Raw genomic sequence first — 25966 nt, 5'->3', positions numbered from 1 at the left:
TTTTACAATTGTTGCTTCATTGTATAAATTCAATAAGTCACTGATACTAAATACTGTGTGTACTATACTTTTGATTAAACTGTTTTCACTTAAATGCTCCTTTACATTTTCGATTTAAATGCGTTTCCATTAAAACGTTTGCACTCATTTTCAATTTATTTGGTGTCTAGTTATAAATGAGTTTCCATAAATATAGCATTTCCATTACTTTGTTTCCTCCAATATGCTTTCTGTGTTTTCGTTTTTCTTGAGCAATGATGTGTTTGTCTAATAGGGATTCCCCTCTGTGCATGATATATGGTACAGATGGCTGCATTCGTTTGCATAAAATAATAAAAAGAATTCTAAAAAAGGTCATACTTCTGTAGTAGGGTTTTAGACAAGAACAGTACGTCTGAGAATGATGCATTAATGTTAGCCCCTGCAATATATCAGAGCAAGCTCCAGGGGAAATATGACTCAAGCAGCATCTCATTGACAGCCACGGAAACAAATACTGTATTCAGATAATCTGTGCACCAGTCCTTATTTAATAAATCATACTATATCATTTAACTCATTCTCTATTCAGGTGTTATTCTTGACAACATTGCAACTGATGTCCAAATCAGTTGAAATTAAGGATGTGTGCCAAATAAGTGTGGAAATGCACTCTACAGCAATTTAGATGTTATTTTTCAGATTTGTATGCTTTCAGAATTATTTGTCAGTCACCTTTACATCATTTATTTCCCTCAATGGTCAACATTAATTTTGCAAATTAATACTATAGGAAAGTGCCCTTTTTAGGTCTCGCCTAGGCAGCGCGCATGCGCTGCACTTGGAGATGACCTTAAGAAATCGGTCAGCTCTTTTCAAGCACTCATGCTTGAAAAGGCATCCACCTTGCGGGAGCGAGCAGCGGCGCACAGGGGCCATCCGTTTGCAATCAGTGTGGCCGCGGCTGCTTGTTGACATTCCTCTACTCGCTCCCCTGCCTATCTCACCCTCGCCCTCCCTTGTTTTTAGTCACTGCCACAGAGCCAGGAAATACTAACAATCACCAGACAATGTGTTTTCTAATAGGCTTTCACTTTCGTGCTCGCGCTTTTTCGAGCAACACTGATTTCTCCAATGTTAAAAAATATAATTTTTTTCAGGTTTAAGTGTTGCATACATTCCTACATCACAATGTGTGAAGATATACATTTGTGATTAACTGTTGTAGTTTCGCATGCTCTCTGCGTGCACAAATCATTCATTAAAAGGGACAATTTGTGTAACCTGACTCATTGATTTCCTATTCGGCTTCGGCTCACAGTAAGCTGATATGCAATTATTTCCTAAGCTTCCTTTCGTGTGCACACTCTTCCCTGCATGTTTCTGCTCTACGCTGTCCGGCATTTAAAACCGGAGACTGTGTCCGACACTGGCCCCAAATTGTGAGACAAAAAGTGGACTACACTTCACGAATGTTTCTAGAACTGGATGTTTCTGGGATTTGCATTTTGGGGGTACCCCCGGCTTTGAAATGTTATTGAGTCTTGCATTGGTACAGCGTCATTTAATTAATGTTGGGGATCATAGAGCAGCGGTCACATCGGTTGATGGGTTTACAGCCCCTCCCCCACCCCCCTTTCATCCACGTACTATGTTCTTTCAGTCACGGTGGTTTGCTTGTATTATGTCCGCTCTGCTGCTCAGGTAGGATGTCATTCCTTTTGCAGTTTCAAATATGATTTCCCGTGGTTGCTGTCTGCAAAGCTGCCGTGACAACCACAAACTCGTCTGGGTTTGTCTAAACAAGCAGTGTATTGTTGACCTGGCTGCTTTTAATCAGTGTTTACCAACATAGCTCGTAAATACAACTGTGGCTGGCATTTGGTGTGGTCTGTGAGCTGAAGGGGAGGCAGTGATCAGTACAGAATGCTCTCTGATGTCGGCGGTGATTCATGTGTGTGGAGGTGTGCAGCTTTGGCGCTGCAGAAGACACTCATCACACCTAAGGCTTCAACCTGTGACGCCCACTTGCTGCTCCAAATCACGCACGTGTAAACCCATCTAACTTATTAACACTATTATTCACAGCCACCTGTGACTGCCGAATACCTTTGAGCCATATCAGACATGGGCTGCAAATGGAATGACTAAGGTCATGTGTGTGTTTGGCGGGGGGGGGGGGCAGGTCACCATTCTAAACAATTGGCTAGTGTTCAGATGTCCATAGATGTTGTAGCACCCAGGATGTGTTGCATGGCTAAAAACTTATAAGGTCCCAAAGGCGAGACCAATTGGCTATGCCAAAGCTTGTTGTCATTGTCACCCACACTTTTTGCCATGGTGCGGTTGATTTTCGACTGATGTGCACTGGGTCTCTGCTATACAGGCCCCAGTGCCAGTGCTCTTTCCCGAAAAATAAAGTAAAATGATTTAATGGTATCACAATTGGTACACACTTTAGCACTTCTATGAGTCACTAGCAAATGGTACTCCTGGTACCTAGGGCATGCGTACTAAAGAGCGTCCCTAAGGGCTGCAGCATGTATTATACCTCCCTAAGGGACCCCCATACACATTACATGCAGGCTGCGTGACGTGGTGCAAACTGTGTGAAAACAAGAGATGGTACACTCACTGTGTGCCATGAAAAGTCACTACATATAATATATGCAAGTCACCCCTAGAGCAGGCCTTGGAGCCGTAAGGCAGTGTGCATTATATTCTATGTGAGGACATATCTGTATGCCACTGTGATGTCTAGTTCTATTACTAGATATTGCAAGTGAGCAGGAAAGCAATCTTAAGGTATGCACTGGTCATCACGAGTTTCCCAGCTACGTGATGGCTTTACTGAAACCTATGGTGTTTGGTATCAAACACCTTGTCTTAATAAATCTATTCTGTTACCAGTACTAGATTATGACATACACCCAGAGGGCAATTTAGAGGTGCTCCCTCAAAAACCTACCAGTATCTAATGTGCTGGCTGACTGGTTTCATCCATTCTGCCACCACAGACACGTTTCTGACCCCCTGCAGGTGAGACCCTGTGCTCTCGGAGGTCAGAAACAATGCCTGCTCTGGAGAAAGATTTTCACACCTCCTCCAGCAGGACGGCTAGTGATTTAGCACTTCAGAGCTAACAGCTTCAGGGCCCATGTTGCCTTTGAAATGCAACCCCAGCTTCCCACAGACCTGGGAGATGCCAACCCCTCCCATGAGGCCCATTTGGCACCAGGACAGGCAGGATATTAGCTATACAGCAGGTGTGTTGCACCTCCAGGCTAGTCACACCCATAAGGGGGTGGGGGGCTACCTAATGTGCTCCACGAAAGAAGGGTTCCACCATTTTGCTTAAGGTGCAATTAGAAACTCTGGGACCGGGTTATGCCGACTTCACAGGAAGAAGTCATATGGGGGTGTAGTTACCCTAGGGGTAAGTAACCCATTGACTACTATCCTTCACTCCCATTGACAGTCCTAAATTTAGTATTTAGGAGCCCCTCTGACACCAGGAACTCTGATTTGTCTGCCTAAAAGAAGGAAGACCAAGAAGAGCCGAAGAAGAGAGAAGTGTGGGCCAGGACCTACTTGGAGCAAAACCCTGCCTGGCTGCTGCTCTCCGGACAATCACTGACACAAACTTGTTCAGAAGCGGAATAGCCTTCCCAAACCCGTGGAGGTCTGCACAGCACTTCATCGACCCAGCAACATCTCTTGGAGTAGAGGAGCCACTTCCCTGCATTAGCAGGCACTGACAGCATCCGCTCAGGACAGTGTTCGGTTGACCTCCGGATCCACTGAATAAGCAGGGGTCTTCATTGCTTCACGAGGTCGGATCGGTCTCCCTGCCAAGTTGGAAAAAGCCAGTACCCACAGGATCCACCCAGCACCAATACCCGAGGTGCTGGAGCGAGTTGCAAGCACCAAAGCTTGTTTGTGTTTAGTCAGAACACCACCACGCCAAAATTTACCAAACGTCAAGGGACTTCGAGAGAAGCTAACTCCACACTGAGAGTGGCCCTACTGAGTCCCTTTTCTGCAAGTGCACCAATAACCATGAGATCGTCTAACTCACCAAACCGCCGGACACAACACCTCTGCACCTGAGCTCCCCAGCCCGTGCTCGAATAAACAGACTATCTCTGTGGTCCTGACACGCTCAAGAGCCGACCATCGCATACAGCACCTGTACACCCAGACACCCCATAGCAGTTAAACTTGAACTCTAGGTGCTTTCTTGGACCTTGGCCCTTACTTACTCTAAGTCCAGAAGAACAGTCCTGCAAGTCGTCTGCAAATGTACCCATTTAGTGAATTTTCCTCTCATAGGACAACATTACCGCGTTCGACGCTCATGCCGTAAACCCGACAACTGTCATTTTCTACTGTTTCTACTGTAAAAACAAACATCTAAAAATACTTACCCGATTCAGATGACCTTGGTGTCCGAAATCATAAAAATCTGACTTATTTTCTAAATGGTCTCGAGTTTCTTCTCGAGTGTGTTATTTATTGACTGTGTACAAGAAATGCTTAAAACTATCCTCTGATAAGCCTAAACTGTTCGCCCACACTACCACAAAACAAGCATCTGACATTATTAATTTAAGCCCTGTAAGACAAAAAGGGTCGTCTGGGCTTTCTACACCAGGTACCCCATTTTGGTGCACTACATAAAAAGACAGCTTCCTACAATTACTTTTATGGTGCATATGTTGCCACATTTTTCACTAACCAAATCATGCTCTCCAACTTAAAACGGTACCAATGCATTTCAGGACTACTTAACTATTTAAACTTTTGAATATTGCTCTTCAAACTGAATTTGTCACTTTAAATAGGTATTTTTTAAAAAAACTTTAGTTGTTACATCCATCAGAAGTTTCTGATAGTACCTTTCTCCTGGTCTCTACCCAAAAGAATGCAAGCATAAGAATCTGATATCACTATTTTGACTTCACTTTGTGTTTTACAGAAAATGTTTTCCATGGTCTTTTTCGATGTTTGCCATGATGAAGATGTCAGGATTTCTTTTAGTTCTATGACAAGTCTATCTAAAAGGTAACCCGTATTTCATCCACATCTACTGTACTTTTTGTTCCAAAACAGAACTTCTCAGAAGATGTCTTGGTCTTGTCTGAGTTTCCTATTGTGGGGAGGATGTTGCAGTCTTGCCTGGTGATGCTCGGCAACCACAGACAATTTTTGAATTAGATGTTCAGTTAGTGACACAAAACACAGTTAGAAAGAGAGTTATGGTTCTGACTTAAAAGCGCAAAACCACTTAAATGTGCACTTTTATTTTCAGGCATGTGTAAGAAAGTGCCATTTTTCTTGCATGGTATGCCCCCACTTTTTGCTGAATTGCTGAATGTACTTTGACTGACTGTGCCCTGGACTCCTGCCAATCAGGTGCCCAGGGCCTATGTTCCTTCCCTAAAACCTAAAACCCAAATTGGCAAACCCTGGCCACATGTCAGCCCCTGGTAAATGGTACCCTTGGTACCCAGGGCCTTGTGACCAGGGAAGGCCTCTAAGGGCTGCAGCACTTATGGTGCCACCCTTAGAGGTCTTGTACCCTAACACAAACAAACTGCCCTTGCAGACTGAGTGTCTGGGTACAAGACAAAACAAAGTCGACATGGCACACATCCCTGTGTGCCATGACCACAACCTACACTGCCCTGGCATACATCAGCCACCCCTCTAGCTGGGTGCCCTATGCCAGTGATGTGGGCCCCTACAGTACCCAGGTCCATTCCTGGGCACTGTAAGTGCAGTGCTGCCATTTAAGAGTATATGGTGCTGGGAGCTCAAACACGAACTCCACAGCACCATAATGGCAACAAAGAAGACTGAGAAGTTTGGTATCAAACTTCTCAGCACATTAAACCTGCACTGATGCCAGTGTGGGAATTAATGTACAAAGCACTACAGAGGGTATCTTAGAGATGTCCCCTGAAACCCAACCTACAATCCACGTCTTGTCTGAGAGGCTGCCACTCAGCAGACATGTTGCTGGACCCCTGGGTGGAGAGCCCCCGCTCTCCTGGGCCTGCAACAATGCACATCCTGGGCGAGGTGCTAGGTCTCCTCCCCCAGGATGGGCAGGGGGAAGCTTCAAAGGCATGCCGCTTTTGTGAGTTTCTCCAGGCCACTTGCTGTACTCAGCAACTGGCCCTCACCGGTTCTGACCCCCACTCTGGCAGGAAGACTGGCCGGAAACTCCAAGTAAGGACAGGGGATGTGCCAGCCCTGCCAACCTCACCCCTCAGGTGGGGGAGGCGAGGTGAAGCACATCTCCGGGCCCTCACCATCTTGAAGATGGGGAGCCCTACCCAATGAGGACTAGGCCACTGCCTCCCTCCCACAGGAGAGTGGCAGGATAGGGGGTGTACCCACCCCAGGACAGGAACCCAGTGGTCCCTGCCCTTTACCTACCTGTAAAGTCCCTACATTTAGTATTTAGGGGCACCCTGAACCTTCCTTCCTTAGATTCCAGATTCTAAAACAGCAAAGAAGATCAAGAAGAAAGAAGACCTGCCGTGCAGCTGCTAAGAAGTGGAAGATACCAACTGCTTTGGCCCCAGCCCTACCGGCCTGTCGACCCTCGAACCTGCTCCTTCTAAATCCTGGCACCTCCTGTGGCCAGCAACCTCACAAACCCCGGAGGACCTGGCTACCTTGTGACTCTGAGCACCTGGGACTCCCACGAGCAGTGGCTCTGCTCAAAGCAAGTATCTAACCCCTGGCATCAGCCCGGAACCGCAAACCCTGCACACTCTGCACCCGCCAAGCCTGGCCTGTGCCGGAGTGGACAAATACCCCGAGGACGTCCCCCCCGGCGACTGTGAGCCCGAATCCGTCACCCAAGGACCCACCTCGGCGCTCCCGACGCCTGCAGCCTCAGAACCAGGGACCCACCCAACCGCGATCAACAGAGGGTAAGATTTCCTGACACCAAAAAGGCACCCCTGCACCCGGCACCCTGCGGCCCCCTGTTCCCGACTCCTGGGTACCGACCTATCCTCCAACTACCCAACTTACCTCTCGAAGTGGTGGTGGCACCTGAAGAATCTTCGTCACCGAGCTTGCAGCCTTTGAGCTTTTCCATAGCAATCCATTGAGCGCCCGAAGGCTCAAAAGCACCCTGCACCCAGCCACCCGAGTGGCCTTGGCAGTGTAACTTCTACTCCTACCTACTTCCCCATTTGCCTTGAGCAAGTGACCAGGAGCCCCGCTCCCACAGCCGCATGGCCTGCTAGTCAGCAGCCACCAACCAAGGGCTCCCTGCCTCCCACAGGATAACATTGGGCCTAACTCACTCTGCACCCGGCCGCCCCAGTGCCGCTGAGGGTGTAACAACTGTACTTACCTGACCCTGGCAGACCCCTGAGTCTATGCCCAGAACCTTAACTCTGCCAGTTGAGTACTAACCCAAAAAACGATAACTCCCTGTTCTTCCATAGGGTAACATTGACTGGTTTCTCTTGAAATTTCTTTTAAGTGTGGAGTTTCTAAACTTTAAAATATTCACCTAAAATCAACCGAGTAACGAAAACGGAAATACTCACCTGCTATTAGGAGAGATCCCAGTGCTGGATCTTGGTGCCCAGCACTGACCCTGAAAAGTACTTACGATCGTACTTACCACTAACTCAATTTTCTACCATAGGAAACCATTGACTTTTTCTGTGAAATTTCTTCTAAGTGTCGATTTTTGCAAACTACAAATATTCTTTAAAAATCGTACCAACTGTGAAAACGTAATTACGTACCTGTTTTAAATAGATGCCCCAGTACTGAGCCTAGGAGCCCAGCACTGGATTACAAAAGTAAAGAGAACATACTTTACCCGTAACTTGAATTTTCTTCAATAGGAAACCATTGACTGTTTTTCTGTGAAATTTCTTCTAAGTGTCGATTTTGCAAACGTACAAATATTCCTTAAAAATCGCCTGTGTAACTTAAACACAGTTTCTCAACTGCTTACAGGTGGCACACTAGTGCTGGATCTATGATCCAACACTGACCTAGAAAAAGTAACCATAACCCCACTTACCTGCTAAGTGAATTTCCTTCTATAGGATAACATTGATAATTTGATTAGAGAAAATTTCTAAGTGTCAACTTTTAAAATAGCAAAATAATGCTTCGAAATCACAACAGTAACTAAAACGAATTTACTCACTTGTTTCTAAGAACTGTCCCAGGACTGAATCTAGGATCCAGTCCTGGAGTTAGAAAAGTAATCCTGAAAGTAATCAATTGCACATAACTTAAAATTCCCATTGAGCTCAATGAATTATTGTGTTTGAAATTGTGTTGCCTATTGCAACAAACTGTAACTATTACCTGCAAAAGTCAATTGCCTTTTGCACAGTATTTAACTAAAGCATCTCATTCTGAGAAAGTATATTTTGATACCTATTGTTGGTTCTAAAATAAAACCACCATATATTTTTTTATACAAACCATTGGCCTAGAGTTCAGTTCGAGTGTGTGAGACCATTTGCTGACTGAGTGTGTACAACAAATGCTTTACACTATCCTCTGATACTGCCTTACTGCTCGACCAAGCTACCACTTTAGAGAGTAGGGTTATATCTAACTTTAGCCTCTGCCAAACCTCTGGGGCTGTGGACTCTGTACACACTGTACCTATTTGGGAACAGTATATACAGAGCCACTTTCTTACATGATGTTCTAGGGATTCCTTAAAATTCACTTTCTCATCCTCCTCAGTAGACAAACATTCCCTTCACTCCTCTGAGATCTGACACCACTCGTGGCGTCTACCTCTACCCCTATGGCTGTATAATTTAGTTTCTACAAATCAAAAACGGTAATTAAAAAAAAGAAATTCTGATTAAGACAGCGGAAAAAAAGTAATCGTCTTAATTAGCCACGCAGTTAAAAACGAGTGCAAATGTGATTTACAGGATTTAGGATTTTCTGGATCATGATTTTAAATAACAGATACAAAAGTGTTACTCCTCAAAATATATATATATATATATTTTTTTTTCAACACTTATATCTCCAAGACTGATAGATGGATTTACACCAAACTAATGAAAGCACGCTTTCAGTTCTACTATCAAACCAGGTTTAGTTTAAAAACCATCCCGTGCCCAAAACATTAAGAAACTAAATGGATAGAAAAAAAGAAGAATTGTGTACCCCAACAGCTACTGATAACTGGACCGGTACTTGTTCAAGCATGATTGTCATAGTGACATGGACGACTCAATGGAGTAGTTGGGAAGGACTGGGAGGACACCATATCACTTACACTCAGGTCTGAGTTGATGGAACACAGGGCGAGTCTGTAAAGGTTTAAGTATCCTTCTTGTATAAGGAGCAGGATACTTAAAAGCAGATTTGAGGAACTAGTTTAGAGACATTTTTATTTTCTAATAAATGTAAAAGTGAACATATAACCATTTGCAGAGATATGTCTTAATTGATACAATATTAGGCTTGTGAGCTGTTGCTCTGTATACTTTTAAATAGGTTTTTCATTAGTACTACGAATGCTTTTATAAGCTGCAAGCAATTTGACCAAACCTGTGTTTTAATTTTTTTTTTTAACTTCTATAGTGATGTACGTGGCAAGCCAGGAGGTGGGTTAGATCCTTTTTTAGAAATGTATTTTCACATTATTAATTTCAAGAGCAATAGCATAGGACTTTGACAAGACTAATACCCTGATTCTATGTCAGGACACGGAGGCGAGGATTATGCTAGCTTTTCTTCATTTTATTGCTCAGCAGCCATGTCAGATTTAACATTAACATCAGGACAAACTTCATTTACAATAAACTCTAGGGAAACAGTGGTCACAACAGTTAACGGTCCGCATCCAATCAGTTATCGGCATGGGGTACAATCCTCCAAGTCCTCTGTCAATATCCCTCTTTATGCGCTGCTTGCAGCCGTGCAAGTTGAGTATAGGACTTCGGTCCTTTTCTTTCCTCTTTGGTTCAACAGAATGTGATAGATCGTGTTGTATATAACGTTCGTTTTTATTCACAGCGAGGTGCACACACATCTTTCTTCTCAGCGGCTGCGGGAACGCTTCGATGCTCCTTTCGCAGCCACTCCTGTATGCGAGTGTTTAACCCTCTTTGGAGAGTCCGGGACCTGCGCGCGCGGCGGTCCTCCGACCGCAAGAGGGCACACACTCTATAAGAGTCTCTAGCGTAGACGCTCTACCTGCTTTTGATGCGCGTGGTCGGAGAGCGCGTCAGTGAGAGAAAGGAACTAAGGCTCGCTGAGCACCTCTGCCCATGGCTTGTGAATCAATTTCGGCCCACCAGCCTGGAGCCATAACACCCCTCAGGGTAAGACCTTGGCAGGAGCGACGACTCCGCATACCGGGCAGACCGCCCAGGCTGCATTTAGAGAGCCCGATCAGTACTGTAAGGATGGTTTGGTCTGCAGACTTCCCAACCCCCCACCTGCTGGAGAGGGCTGGGGGAATCATTGTGAGCCCATTCATTCGCGCTGCGAGGCTGAAGCCCCAGCTGGACAGTCTACTTCCCAGAGGAATTTACAGTGTTCCTCTCGTACTGTGAGGCCCTTCAGGGTTCCTGGAGGCTTGGTAAACATCAGTGGGTACTCCCCACTGACTGACCTCCCCCTTTCCCGGTGGGTGGCCACTGTGAGCTATTCCTGGTACTGCTGCGCAGCACTTTCCCTCCCCTACGAGTGATAACCCATGGAGGATTATGGGGAGTGCATTACGAGGAACAAAGAGGGTGTAGAGTACTTCCCGGTCATTGAGGAGTTCTGTGACGCGGTGGACACCTCTATTGTTAAAGCAGTGTCGGATGCAGTGGCCCCTCTAGAGAAGAGACTAATGGAACTGGCGCAGAGGTGCCTGCAACCCCTCGCACCGAGGGAAGACCGCCCCGGGCTGTCGGCCGTGGAACCTCTAGAGATGACCCCTCTCTCCAGCCACTGACCCCACTCACAAGCATCCCCACGATGCTGGAGTGGATTTGGATGCTTTCGCCACATTGAAGGCCTTTCTGTGCGCAAACGCCCCTGCCCCTACACAATTTACCAACCCTGTTGAGACTTTGCAATCCAGTGCGTCAGGTCCCAGGCCGTCCACTCCCCGCCTCAGGATGAGTCCACTACGACTTCGGAGGGCAATTCGGACCATGACCGGTTTTGGAGGCCTTCCAACCTCAACTCCTGAGCAGTCACCTCCTATTCGGGTACCTTCAGACCCCTACTTGGACCGTTTAGACCCCAAAGACCTTATGCATCGTCACTCCTCGGGAGTGGACTCCCTATGACAAAGTGACCAAGTAAGGGGCCAGTAGGCTGAGAAAACCTCTGGACCAAGAAGTGCGGAACCGCCTTCGGGTGGAATGCCCTCGCCCGACATTGGATGGGAAGGAGGCCTTCACACCAAATATTGACGTGGGGATGGCCACGTTCCTAGCCAAACATAGAAAGGACCCGAAAAAAGGCATAGACCGCTCTTGGTGGTCATCTCAGGATAAACTCCTAGATGTCACCGGCCCGCTAGTAAAAATATTTTATATGGAGGAGAACGCCAAGGCCTCAAGGGCCCTCATTCCCCCCCGATGTGCTCTCCAGCTGGACCTCATATTCCTGGGTAATGCTAATGGCGCCATTTCGCCTGAGAGGTGCAGGTCCCTGCTCAAGATAGATCCCAAGCTGGGGGAGCGAGCCACCTCAGAAGTGGGTCAGGTAGCGCAGGGAGGGCTCTTTGGGGACCCGTTCATTAACGAACTTAGTCAATTTGTTTCTACCTTTAACTTGTTGGACAAAGCCCAGTCAACGGTTAAGTGCATTTTCAATGTGCGTGTTTTCTACGGGGCCGGGGGTAGTAGGAGGCTCTCGGCTGGCCGTTCCCAGTACTCTGTGGAAATGTACCTTTTTAGGGGTACACTGGTGCAGGGTCACCCTTTCTCCACGGGTTCAAAGACCAACAAAATAGAGATCAGCACTGGAGTTGGGAATAAACAACAAGTTTATTAATCACTCATGAGTGGGACCACATCCACACAGCACTCTCAATTGCTGCCTGAGGTAGTACACTGAAGTCACATAACACAGGGCTCGTTATACAGGTTTTCTGCAGTGTAAGCATGTCAACAGAAATAGGAAGAACACGTTTTTTAGAAATAGGTTTCAACAAACAAGGGCAGATGAATAACCACTTGGTCAGCAAAGTGGGAGCAGGAGTGCTTATGGCAGCAGTAAATGGTTGACAGTTAACATCTGAGACCAGGTGCTCTGGAAGCTATAAACTCTCAGCACGTACATTGCTTTTAGCGGAGTCAGGAAGTCAACTAAAATAGATAGCACAGGCGAGTGAAAAGACGAAAGAATTATGAAGGAAACTTAAATGGACACCACAGCCAAAATAGCTGCCGCTTATGCCAAGTAAATTATTACACTTTTTCACAGACGTCCCTTTCGGTATAAGCGAAGACATTTTCTTATGCTTAAAAGGGGGTACGATAAATATCATGTATATCAATCAGCATCATTTCGCTGACTTCTAGGTCTTTTGCTAAACAGGCATTTACATTTTGGACATTTGTTTTAGATGGTAGACAAGTAGTACAAGTGGAAATACAGAGGGAACAAAGCATTGGCCCACATTGGATACATAAACAACAAGATAAGAGAATTGCAATAATTATCAATAAGGCCGAAAATATTTTTAAGCCCCATACAGAAAATACGCTCTAGAACCATCCAGCCCAAGTCCACGTTCCTGAATCTTGATGTATCTCAGTGGCTATTTTATACATTTTAGAAATGGAATCATAACCAGAAGGGTCATGGTCAGGGCTAAAGACGCAACAACTACTACCGATAACGCGACGTGCTCCACCACGATCAGCTAGAACCACGTCTAGCACCATTCGGTTTTGCAAAGTCACAATTCTCGTAATTTAGAGTTCATCTGTAATATTTCCAAGCACAATTGTCGTCTGATTAGTCACAGCCTCTACTACACGGGTTAAGCACCTGATTTTCCTGCTATTCAAAGCCGCACCAACAAAGACAAAGAGTCCCAAATTAAAGTCAACATATTGCTGTAATGCAGTGTCAGTTTGATCCACTTAATCATTATTTATAGTTCTTTTGAATTGGTTCAAGTAAATGTCATTAAACAGTTTTTGATCTTTATGATAAGATGCAGGTGCTAGGAACACAGAAGGAAGCAAGAAGGACACGTAGCATGTTCAGGATCATCCGATTGGCGGATGATAGTAGCCTTTACTCCCACAAATGAAGTAAGTGTTGTGCGAGGATAGAAAACTGCTATTGTTCGTTCCAGTAATATTCAATCCTGTGGTACAGTCACTTTTTCCCACTGGGATACTACCAAAACTGCTCACACAAGGATTTGCTCGGGCTCTATTAACAGCAATAACAAAAGGCCCATTACCCTTGGCCGTTCGAGTGTTGGGGAAAACATAACGTGTGGAGGAATTTCCTCTGCGAAACTCCTCCATTTCCCATACAGTTCCTTTGGCTTGTGGGTCCCCTTCCTCATCGCGGTAACAAACTTTATTAAGCTTTGCATTAAGTCCTCCTACATCAGCTAGAGTGATATTAGCAATTTCAGAGGCCCACAACAGTGCGAACCGGGCTCTACAGGAGCCATTATGCGAGAATGGCAAGGGAATGAAAGGTGTTCCTCCCTTCTTCTGATGTGCTGGCATCATTCCACATACCCAGCAGTTGGTAATGTTCGTATCATTAGGAGTATGAAGCAACATTTGTATGAAAGTGTTATTGAGATAGGACATTCGGTGTTTTTGTTCACGATAGGGAAGAGTAAAATAATAATGTTTGGTGGGGACAGGAGTAGGAGCAGTCAGTAAGTTTTGATCTGGAGCTACTTCCTCTACAACCCACACTATTACAGCGATGATAACAGCAGTCAAAGTTAGTCCAGTGATGAACATTGTGCTGTGCCTACAGATTTTTACAGCATTCAATTTCTTCTCCTCAGGCATGTTTATTTTGTCGGTAAGATAAAAAAAAATATGGTGCCCTAAGGTCCTGGGCAGGCATTGGTTTCTTCACTAACGTTAAGACGAGTAGTCACTAATAGGCTACACCCTTTGTAGTCCGTCTTTAACCACCAAGGACAGTGGCTCAAACAGTCTCTTTCTGCGATGAAATGTCTTTCCTCCTGGCTCTAAGCAGATATCTAGATGTACCAGGGGTCGTGTGGTCCGGGAAGACTTCCTCAGGTCTTTCAGGTGACAGCTCGTCCTCTCTCGGTGACCAGGATGTTGCGGTGATCTGTCAACATAGCTGGGCTCACGAGGGCATGCTGAACTTTACGACAGTGGGTGGTATGCACCCAATTCTCTGGGTTGGTCACTCATACCGCAGTTCTGGTAGCCAAGAGGACTTGTTCTGATCCACGCCAACGGGGTGCCAGGGAACTGGTCCAGTGAAACGACTTTGTCAAGACAAAGTCGCTAAGCCGCAGATCATTGCCATCACCCTGCGACCTGTCTGGAAGGGCTTCCCGTACCTGCTGATAAATAGAAGACAAGCTGTCAGTTAACTGGGACAAATAGTCACTCATCAACACATGGGGTACATCATGTATAGGGCGTGGCTTAGGGATTCCCCAAATATTCATAGGCTGCCAAACACAACCTCATATGGCGTAAGGCCAGATTGTGTATGTGGTATTGATCTGATAGAAAGTAGTGCTAGGGGCAGGCATCAGGCCATTTCAAAGACATGGAAGCCTGTATTTTAGCCAATTTCAATTTCAGGGTGGAGTTTTAACGCTCCACCAAGCCTGCTGATTGTAGGTGAAAAGCAGTATGAAATTTCTGCTTAATCCCCAACCCCTTCATGACATTCGACAATTTGCCCAATGAAATTAAGTCCGTTGTCACTCCACAAGACCCGACAAATACCGAATCGAGGGAAGAACTCTTTTAGGAGAACTTTCGCTGTTGTGAGAGCTGTATTATCCTTCGTAGCACATGCCTCTACCCATTTACTGAAGGCACAAACCACTACTAGGACATATTTTAAGTTATTACAGCGCTCAAGCTGACTGTAGTCCATTTGCAGGACCTCAAAAGGTGCAGTTGGTGTTGCAAACCCTCCTGTTGGAGTTTGCGTTCCCTTTCCAGGATTATACCGAAGACAGACCAAACAAGACTGGACCATCTTTTTAGCAGTGCCAGCAATATCAGGATGAACCCAAACTTGCATAAGTTGTTTTGCCAACATGTGCCGGCCCATGTGCCATGTGAATCATGGGGTATAAGTAAGCTATGGGTAACTTCCATTTGGTCATATCTTTATTCCTCCAGCAGCCCTCATCATCCAGTGCTCCCTCCTTAGACCATTGGTCTAATTCATCAGCAGAAGCAGATCGTTGCATGTCCAGCACCTCTTGCCTGGCATCATGCCAACGTTCAGCTTGTGACTTCACTACATACATGGATGTGGTACTTCGCTGCATTGTGGTTTCAAGTGCTGTGCGATCTACAAAGGCATTACCTGCTCCTATTTTATCAGTCACTTTGTGTGCACTACACTTAAGGAGATTATGTACCAATTCTCCATGCACTATCTGTGTCCTATGTGAGGTGAGAAAGCCACTTTATTTCCATAAGCGGCCAAATTTGTGTGCCACCCTGAAAGCGTTCTGGCTGTCGGTAAAAATGTTAACAATTAAGTCTGTACTAAGCTCACACGCTCTCGTTAGTGCAATCAATTCGGCCGCTTGGGCTGACTTCTGTGGGATGCGAGCGGTTTCAACTACTGCCTGAAGTGTTGTAATCGCATAGGCAGATGTGGTGCGATCAGGCAATTTTAAACACGAGCCGTCAACCCATAACTCCCCATCAACACTAGAGAGGTGTATCTTGTAGGTCAATGCGGCCTTTTGTTTGCTCTTCAGTAAGGAATATACAATCATGTGACTCTTGTGACTTTGGCTGAGTAGCTGGAAATGGCAACAATGTGGCAGGGTTTAGTGTTAAACATCTTTTCAGTGTAATATGAGGGGCCAAAAGCATCAATTCATATCCTGTCAAGCGAGCACTAGTCAAATGCTGTGTTTTAGTTTGATTTAGCAAAGCATCAACAGAATGGGGTACTAACACAAGCAGTTTTTGTGACAAAACTATTCCTTCACTCTGACGTATTGATACAGCTGTTGCTGCCACCGCTCGAAAACATCTAGGCAGCGCACAGGGGACAGGGTCAAGAACAGTTGAGAAATAGGCACAAGGACATAGCTTATCACCGTGTGTTTGTGTTAAAATCGAGAGGGCACAACCTTCCCTCTCGATGACAGAGTGTGAAAGTCTTAGTGTAGTCTGGAGTTCCTAATACTGCTGCAGAGTAAAGAGCTTGACATAACTGTTGGAAGGCATGCTGACATTCAGTAGTCCATGGGAAGGGCGTCGGAGGGTCTTTAGTCAAAAGGGCCAAAAAAAGGTTTAATAATGTGTGAAAAACTAGGGATCCACTGCCTACAAAAAGAAGTGAGGCCAATCAGTGCACGGACATCCTTCTGAGTATGGGGCAAGGGAGTATCTAAAATAGTCTGAATGCAGTCTGGTGTAAGTGCACGTGCCTCCTTAGACAGGTGACCTAAACAGGTAACCTGCAGTCTACAAAATTGCAATTTTTTGTGCGAGACTTTGTGAAAGGCAAGAAATGATAACAATAACAGTGTTCCATCTTCACACTGCTCAGGGGTATTTGCAGCTAACAAGATGTCATCGACGGATTGGATAAGAGCTACCCCTTTGGGTTCAGGAAAGGAATCAAGCTGCCTTTGAAATGCCGGACTGTAAATGCTGGAACTTTCTGTCTAGCCCTGTGGAGCTCTACAGAACTGATATCTATTTTTCAGGGTGAACCCGAACAAATAACGACTGTCGGGGTGAATGGGTATCGAGAAGAAAGCATTCTTCAAATCGATCACCGAAAATGTAGTGGCAGTAGGCGGGACCATAGTGAGAAGTGTAGTGATATCAGAAACTACTGGATATTGGGGCACTACAATTTCATTAACTTCTCGCAAATCAATAATGAATCTGTAGATTTTAGTGTCAGTGTCTTTTTTTTTTTTTAAATCGGATGAATAGGGCTATTGCAAATGATATCGGGGACCTCTTGCACTACCCCCATTTTAATCAAATCTTGAACAATATGTGCTAATGCTTCTTCACCTTCTCTGGATATTTTGTATTGGGACAGTTGAGGCAATGAGACACCCTCCTTTACTTGAATATGTACATGTGGAATAACCATTTGACCCACATCAGTATCTGATGTAGCCCACAAAGTACTGGGTAAGGATGCCAGAGAAACATCCTCATTGACAAGACAAGCTCTCACAACCATTGGATAATTGCCATTCAAAATAACACACACACCTTCCGGAGAACAACGTATTGTGGCACGAAAATATTTAAGCATATCGATACCCACAATATTGTCAGGTGTGGTAGGGGAAAGAAAAATGGAAATGCTGCAGTGAATTTATCAAGTCTGAAGTTAAGTGGCTGTGAAAGTTGGCTAGGTGTAGGTGTTCCATCGAATCCTATCGATGTTATCATTGTGCCAGACACGGAAGCCCTAGGAAACAGTTTTTTAGACAGAGCACTACGAGTAGCCCCTGTATCAATCAGAAACCGATCAGTAGATCCCAAGACATTTGCATCAACATAAGGACCCATTTGATCTACTGGCACCCCAACCTGTTCCTTACCTCGTCCTAGGCATCCCTCTGCGTAATCAGAATCTGCAAGAGCATTAGCAGAATTATCAGACATTTTATATTGATTTAGTCTATCAAAAGTATTTGAGTAATTTGATCCTTGTTCAACTGCTTCAAATCTGGGGCAAGCTCCTGTACCTCCCGTTTCCTGAATTCCCTGGGCGTCCTGTCATACTTCCCCCTTCCCCGCTGATACTGCTGACCTCGCAAAAGGGGGCACTCAGAACGCCAATGCCCAGTCTCTTTACAATAAGCATACTGATCAGGGGCAAATTTGCTCGAGGGAGAGGGGGTACTCCAGGTGTATACATTGCACGTCCGCCTCTTCCACCTCCCCTATATGGTGGACCATATATTTGAGCCAACATAACTTTTGTCTTTAACTCCTTACCTTCTAATCCTCCCTGCCTTTTGCTTCCTGTTCCTGCCGCTCATAATTATGGGCCATAGTCAAAAAGGAAACTGGGGAAGACGTGGTCCAAGAACTCTCGCTGGCCTTTAAGCGTCTAGCTATTCTGGCAACATTTATCAACAAACAATTGCTTTCCTGTATCATCGGCCAATGACTGTCCACTAAAATCATGGAATGTTTCCTCAAACCTTGAAAAGAAGTCAGAAACGGACTCATCCGTTTTCGGTTTACAGGATGCTAACGTAGTCCAATCTATTTTCTTAGGGGGTATGAGAGTTTTTAACTTAGTCACAATAGCTTTAGGAAGATCTAATATCTCCATCTGAGGTTTCTGCGCAGGCTCCCTTTCTGCATCTATTTGTTCTAAAAGTTCCCTGGTATCACCATATGCTACATGGTCATCTATTTGCGTATCGTTCTCCACATATCAGGAGGCAAAATAAGCCAAAAGAACATATCAATATCTGGCAAAGTCATAGTGCAGGAGCTAATGGCTCCTTCCACCTCCTCATAGAATGCGGCAGGATTTTTCCGGGGGTCGGGCAAAGCAGCTTTAAGAGCCATCACATCAGCTCTACTTCAAGAAGTACAAAGCCCATTATATATAAAATATCCCTTTGCATCATCGCTGGTTCCCACACCCTTCGGGAGGAACATACAGGGGTGCAGCTTCACGCTTAGGTTTTACAGTAACTGTAGTACTACTGGGTGCAGCCTCTTCCACCAGAGCATCTACATTCTGTGCTTGAGATTGAACTGCTTCTATACCTCTGTTTTCTAGCTAACTCTTTCTCCTTTCGTAAACGCAATGTTACGTCTGATCATGTCAGATAGGTTTGAAAAAGGAAAAGTCCCCTCTGTTAACAGTTTATAATCAGTATTTTTATCAGCTGGCTCTAGCTCCTGAGAAATTTGTCTATAATCAAATATTACTTACCAAAGAATTTTTCTACAAAATGAAATTGCTCTGCACTGTTCCAGTGTTGAACCATAGTTACAATGAGACATGCCGTATGAGACCGACAAGCCTCCTCCCAAGCATCGGTTTTTAAGGTATCCTTTGCTGCTTTAGTCAAAGTAGAGTAAGTCTGTCGCCCATCTTGTTTATCTTGTTCTTGGTCGTCTGAAGACAAATGCTCGTCGTCAAAAACCTCAACAGGGGCACTTGGAGTGGGAAATTTATATGGGGGCGGGGGGCGTTCTAATAGGATGCAGTCATCCTGAGGTTTATTAAGTAATCGACGTTTCCTATCTTTTTCTATTTTTTCCTTCTTTTCTTTATTTTTTAATTCTAGTGCTTTTTGATATATCGTTTTTCATTGTTCTTTTCTGCTATAGCTTCTGCTCTTTTTGCTCTCTCTCTCACTTCTTTCTCGCACATACGCACACAATCAAACATATCCTGTCTACTTTTTCATTAAAATAAAAACTGCTCTACATATTGAACCTTTTTAAGATCAACTGACCCATTCACTGGCCATTGTAGATCAGAATTCTTTGTGTATTTGTTCCACAGTGGAGTGTACATTATGGAAGAAATACCATATTTGACACACATCTCGATTTGGCGCCCCCTCTGGGGGAGCCGGCTGACTTTGTTGTAGACTTTCTTTGGTACCTCCAGAGCAGCAACACCACCTACGGAGTGTGCTGAGAGCAGGCATGTTCTACAAATATTAGTAAAATATTACTACTCCAAATATTTTGAAAGGAGAAAAATCTCCACATTACCTGCCTTTAACCTTTGCAAAGGTTGAATAACAAATTTAAACAAAAAGCCCAAGCTTAACAAATCAAGAGTGCCACTTTAGCGACCTTAACCAAACAGAATATTCCAACTCCCACCTGCTGATCACCGGTCGACCTAATGGTCACTCCATAATTGCGCCAAAGAAAACCCCAGTTGAGACCGGCCACCACCTGGAGGGTCCAATCGGGAAAACTGGAAAAGTTACGTTGGCCTGCAAAGACAAAGGTCTCCCGTGCAGTGCGCTTCCTCAGCAAAATTTCGGTCCTCTGTCAAGACCACTCCTTCGGATGGCCGCGTCTCCAATGGAGGCCCACGAGTCGGGCGCCAACTGTGGAAATGTACCTTTTTAGTGGTACACTGAAGCAGGGTCACCCTTTTGTCCACTGGTTCAAAGACCAACAAAAAAAGAGATCAGCACTGGAGTTGGGAATAAATAACAAGTTTATTATTCACTCATGAGTGGGACCACATCCACACAGCACTCCCAAGTGCTGCCTGAGGTAGTACACTGAAGTCACAGAACACAGGGCTTTTATACAGGTTTTCTGCAGTGTACGCATGTGAACAGAAATAGGAAGAACAAGTTTTTTAGAAATAGGTTTCAGCAAACCAGGGCAGATGAATAACCACTTGGTCAACAAAGTGGGAGCGGGAGTGCTTATGGCAGCAGTAAATGGTTGACAGTTAACATCTGAGACCAGGTGCTCTGGCAGCTACAAACTCTCAGCACGTACATTACTTTTAACGGAGTCAGGAAGTCAACTAAAACAGATAGCACAAGTAGAGCGAAAAGACGAAAGAATTACGAAGGAAACTTAAATGGACACCACAGCCAAAATGGCTGTTGCTTATGCCAAGTAAAATATTACACATTTTCCACAATTCCTCCAGGCAGCCTTCGCAGCGTGGAAAGTGGCATGATGCCTCACGCTTCAATGGGTTTTACCCCACCAAAAGACGTCCCCGCCCCAGAGGCCAGAGTAATGGACCCCACGGTGGGGGAGCGGCCTCCAATTCTCACGGTGAGTCTTCCTTTCACTTCTTGTACCCAATTGGGGGGGGGGGGGGGGGGGTCGTCTGGCACTTTTTGCTGACAGCTGGCACGCGCTCACGTCAGAAACCTGGGTGCTCCAAACCATTCAGGGATTCCACATACACTTCTATGGCTCCCCCTTCCAACCGAGCCCCCCACACCCTATTCCCTTCTCCGGGTGGGAGGCATACTTGTTCCAGCAGGAGATTCAGGAACTTCTGGAAAAAGGGGCAGTGTGTCCTACTCGACCACACCACGCAGGTTTTCTGAGCAATCGGTTCCTTGTCCAGAAACAGGATGGTGGTCAGCAATCGGTGATCAATCTCCGGGAGTTCAACGAGTGGTTGGTTTACCGCCACTTCAAGATGGAGGGTATCCACCTCCTTCGCGACCTTCGCTGTCCAGACTATTGGATGGTCCGGCTGGACCTAAAAGACATGTATTTAACCATACTAATTTATCCCCCACATCGAGTTTCCTCCAATTCCAATGGCAGGGCCAAACTTTCGAGTTCACCTCTCTACCCTTTGGCCGGTCGTCAGCTCCTTGGTGTTTCACCAAGGTTCTGAAACCGGTGATAGAATGCCTCAAAGCATCAGGGATACGGATGATAGTCTACCTAGACGACATGCTTTTGATGGACCAGTGCCCTAGAGCACTATTGCACCACCTTCAGCTGGCGGACCATCTCTTGGATTACCTGGATTTTGTAATCAACCAAGCGAAATCCGGTTTAAGCCCTGCACATGCAACTACCTTCATAGGGTTTGTGATCGATTTGAGAGCAGCCACACTGAGCCTTACAACGAGGAAGATAGCCAAGATCCAACACAAGGTGCAGAAAATGTTGGCAAAGGAGAGGACCTCCCTCCGTCAGATTGCAAGATTGGTAGGCCTGCTGTCCTCTTCAATCCAGGCAATCTTTCCCGGTCCTCTTCACTTCCGAGCTCTACAACATCTGAAGGCGTCGCAGCTTTGGCACAGCCTCATATACTCCCAATGTTTTCCCCTCTCGAACGAGGCCAGGGAGGATCTCCAGTGGTGGCTCTCTCACATGAAGGAGTGGAATGGGTGCGGCATTTTTGTTTCCCTTCCGGATTTGGTGATCGAATCAAACGCCAGCGGCTCGGAGGCTCGTTGTGCTCAATTCGCCACAGACTACGTGTGGTCCGCCGCCGAACAGTCCCTACACATCAACTGTCTGTAACTGATGGCAGGATCCTTAACGGTCAAGTGCTGGACGAGGGACGGCTGCCAGTCCTGCGTGCTGCTGAAGATGGACAACGTGGTGGCGGTCTGCTACATCAACCACTTGGGGGATACTCGCTCCAAAGTACTCTCAGATCTGGCCAAGAACTTTTTGGAGTACTGCCTCCACCACTATGTTTCGGTAATGGCGACGCATGCCAATCAAGTGGAGGATTGGCACTCCCACCACCTCCAAGATGCAAGTCTCTGGAAGTTATTCCCAGTGGTCTTTCAGAGCCTATCTCCCTTTGGGGACTATTCACTGTCTACCTCTTTACAACTCACCTAGATCACCAGCTTCCCCGGTACTTCAGTTGGAGATCAGACCCGGGGGCAGTGGCGACCGACGTGTTTTTGAGGGATTGAGCCTGGGAACAGAGTTATGCCTTTCCTTCATTTGTGATGATCATGCGTCTCACGGCAATGGCAAGTGCCGGGGCCTATCAGGACACGCTGCGGACCTCCACTTTCGAGCCTGGGCTGACAGCACCGTCAAGAGATATCACTCAGCCTGGTCTTGGTGGGTGGGTTGGTGTCTGCAACGGAGTCTGGATCCCGTAGGGCCGATGTTGTGCACATCTTTAACTTCCTAGCCTCCTTGGTGGCTGAAGGATTGGCATACAGAACAGTCAATACTTTTAGATCCGAAATCTGTGGGCCATGGGCGATTGGAGGGCTTCCCGGTCGGGGAACATCCCCTGGTCAGAAAGCTGCTCCGGGGCATCAGGGTATCCTTACCCTCAGAACCCGGGTACACTGCCCTGTGGAACGTGAACAAGGTTCTCAGCCTCTTATTGGCGTGGCTGAGCAATCGATACCTTTCCCAGAAACGGTTATCGGCTAAAATAGCCAATCTGTTGTGCTTAATCTCATGCCAGAGGGTCTCGGATGTTAGAGCCCTGGATAGCATGGGGAGGTCTCTTACTCAGGAGGGCTTACCTTTCATGTTTCCAGACGAACTAAAACTCAGTTCAGAGTGATTTCGTATCTGGCCTTTCCATAGGCTCCCAAGCAGTGCATCAAGGCATATGAAGCAATGACGGCAGAGTTATGCCTTCATAGGGATAGGCAACTTTTGATTGCTTTGAAGAAACCCCTTAGAGCAGTTTTCTCACCAACCATCATGAGATGGGTGAAATGGATTATACAGGAGGCAGGCGTAGACACCAAAGTTTTTGGTGCACACTTTACGAGGGGTGCTTTGGCCTCCAAAGCTTTTACATTAGGAGCCTGTTTGGAGGACATGATGAATACAGTGGACTGGTCCTCAGATTCAACCTTTAAGAGGTTTTATTTCTAACCAGTCTCCTCCATTGCGGCTCTGCTGCTGGAAAAGCTTTGAACTAGCATAATCCTCTCCCCTGGGTCCTGACATAGAATGAAAAATATCCTAGCTAACGAGAAGGAAAGTTTCAATTCTATTAAGGACTCGGAGGAGAGAATTAATTCACCCCCTCAGGAGTGATAACCCACCTGGTTTATGGCACAGGCGTATGGGAGTAAGTAAAGCATTTCCTGTGTTGTTTGCATTAAGGGTTTTCATGCATGACCATGATTTGTGTTGCACATCTTTCCTCCCATCATGATAGGGAAGGGTTTCATGTCCTGCTTGGCACTCTTTATATTGTAGGATCAGACTCTTCGAAACAGAAGTGAACAACTTCCACAGGCAGCCTGATCGCAGGAAGAAAGAGGGTTATTGACAAAGGACTAGGAGGATTGTACCCCATGCTGATACCTGATTGGATGTGGACTGTTAACTGTTGTGACTTCATTGTTTCCCAAGAGTTTTTGGGAAATGAAGTTTGCTCTGGTGTTAATGTTAAATCTGACATGGCTGCTGAGCAATAAAATGAAGAAAAGATAGCATAATCCTCGCCTCCAATCCTTAATAGAACTGAAACTTTCCTTCACGTTACCAAGGAAATGTTTAATTCCGCAAAATCAAGTAGAGGGTATCCTGCTGAGGCTTGATCAACTATTTTAGGGGATTTGAATGCAAAGGTGTGAGGAGTCCACCGGTCACCCAAATGATACACCGCAAGGCAAACACGTTCTTTCTTTGGAAGTCGATAAAATAAGTTCCTATCGGGAGAGGTGATAATAGTTGTGCATAATAAAGGAAAGTTCTATTTAAGGGAAGTATAATTACGGTTACTACTTTTAAAGACCTTGCCGCCAGTATTAGGTCGTTGGCATTAAATCATCGATTTTATTAGAATTCGTACATTTATTATTACTAGTAATAGTAGTGAGAAGGCTCGAGCCTTTCCAAGAACCGACACTGTCTGAGAAAGGTGGTCTTCGATATTCAGGGAAATAAATGTTCTCAGTGCTCATGTCTCTGGACCAGTTGGGACAGAGTGTTTATCCTTTATGATAAAGATTTTATTAAAGACAAAGCATGCAGATGACTTGCAATGAAGGACAATACCAACTATAGGCCCACCATGTTCACTGCCAGAAAGTATTCATCCAAGATTACTCTCATTTATTGGAAATACAGAGTTCTTGATCATCTACAAGATGGGGGAGGTCAGAGACCCCTGCAACAGCAACAGAAAGTGTGTCTGGGCATGAGCATATTTCTGCACATCATCCTTGTAGACTAATGTGCTGGAAAAGATCCTGTAAAAAGAAAACACATCTTTAAGCCCAAGTGGAGCAGCAGAAACCGACCTAGTATAAAAATGGAAAGAAGCAATAAAAAGTGCAAGGTCTAGTAATGTAGGTCTCAAGAAAGTCTCCTGAAAACTAGCATCTGTGGAAAGGGTGAATCATCCTGAATAGATCACACAGGAAACTAAACATGGTACAACTGTGCATGGATTTCAATCCTTTTTGGTCCTGCCCAATTAAAAGTCCCACAGCGAAGTTCAGGCACTGTTCCATCCAATAGGTTATTGTTTCTGCTGGCCAGCACCGGCACGTAGTTTAAAAGAGTAGGAGTCACTGAGCGCTTCTACCACCGCCCCTTTAAAGGTATAGCAGCACTACTGAGGAGTCTTGATTAAGTTTTAAAGCTTCAGCGTTCTGCTGAGAAGATCTAAACTATCCCTCTAAAGGTACCCACTACTGAAGAGTTTTAGAACGTCATAACAGAAGCTCATCAAAAGTCTCATTAAAACATGAACGTCTTGCTGCTTAGAATTCGAACTGCTGCCAACCCTGGATGCAAGAGCCCATTCCTCAAATAGTTACGGGGACTCCTACAACGGTCCCCCAGTACCGTATGATGAGAACCGGCTACAGGCTAAGATGCATCACGGTTTGCAGATCCTTTGAAAAATGCAAACCTCATTGACTAGGTCTGTCTACAAAACACATATTAAGAGTAACTGGTCTATCAATAGTTGGTTTTACACTGGCTATTACAAGTGTAAAGAATAAACTTATGCAATTAACAAAACATAACTTACTTTTCTTGGAGCTTTTATTTTGGTGATGAGGCTGAATTCCTATAGGCAGTACGCCGTAGGTACTCATTCGCTGAACAAGGCTTGCCACATTTCCAGGCTTTTCCCTCTTAACTGGAACATTTCCATCACGGAGATCCAGGTCTTTCTTTATTTCCTTTAAAACAAAGGGAATAAATGTTAGTATGGAAAAGGGAATACTTACATTTTTACTGCTTTATCTACTAATGGTTTAGTAAATATACTGAAAACATGTTGATGTTTTAGCTCCTTTCCATAACAGTATTAATTTCTACACTAAAATAACTACCAAAAAAGAAAAGCAAAGGCACTTGTAACAATCGTT

The 25966-nt window shown here is 45.4% G+C and overlaps 1 protein-coding gene across 1 annotated transcript in view; it reads right to left on the bottom strand.

Annotated features, from left to right (window-relative positions):
• The window catches only part of CD2AP (CD2 associated protein), a 597230-nt gene that overhangs the window by 416446 nt on the left and 154818 nt on the right, over positions 1-25966 (bottom strand). The window contains exon 3 of the mRNA XM_085610578.1: positions 25624-25777. Within this exon, the coding sequence (XP_085466704.1) occupies positions 25624-25777 (154 nt within the window). The remainder of the gene's footprint in view (positions 1-25623; positions 25778-25966) is intronic.

The sequence above is a fragment of the Triturus cristatus genome, chromosome 6 (assembly GCF_964204655.1).
Source record: "Triturus cristatus chromosome 6, aTriCri1.1, whole genome shotgun sequence".
Lineage (NCBI taxonomy): Eukaryota > Metazoa > Chordata > Amphibia > Caudata > Salamandridae > Triturus > Triturus cristatus.
The sequence above is the reverse complement of the archived record's forward strand: the minus strand, read 5'-3'. Positions and strand labels throughout refer to the sequence as shown.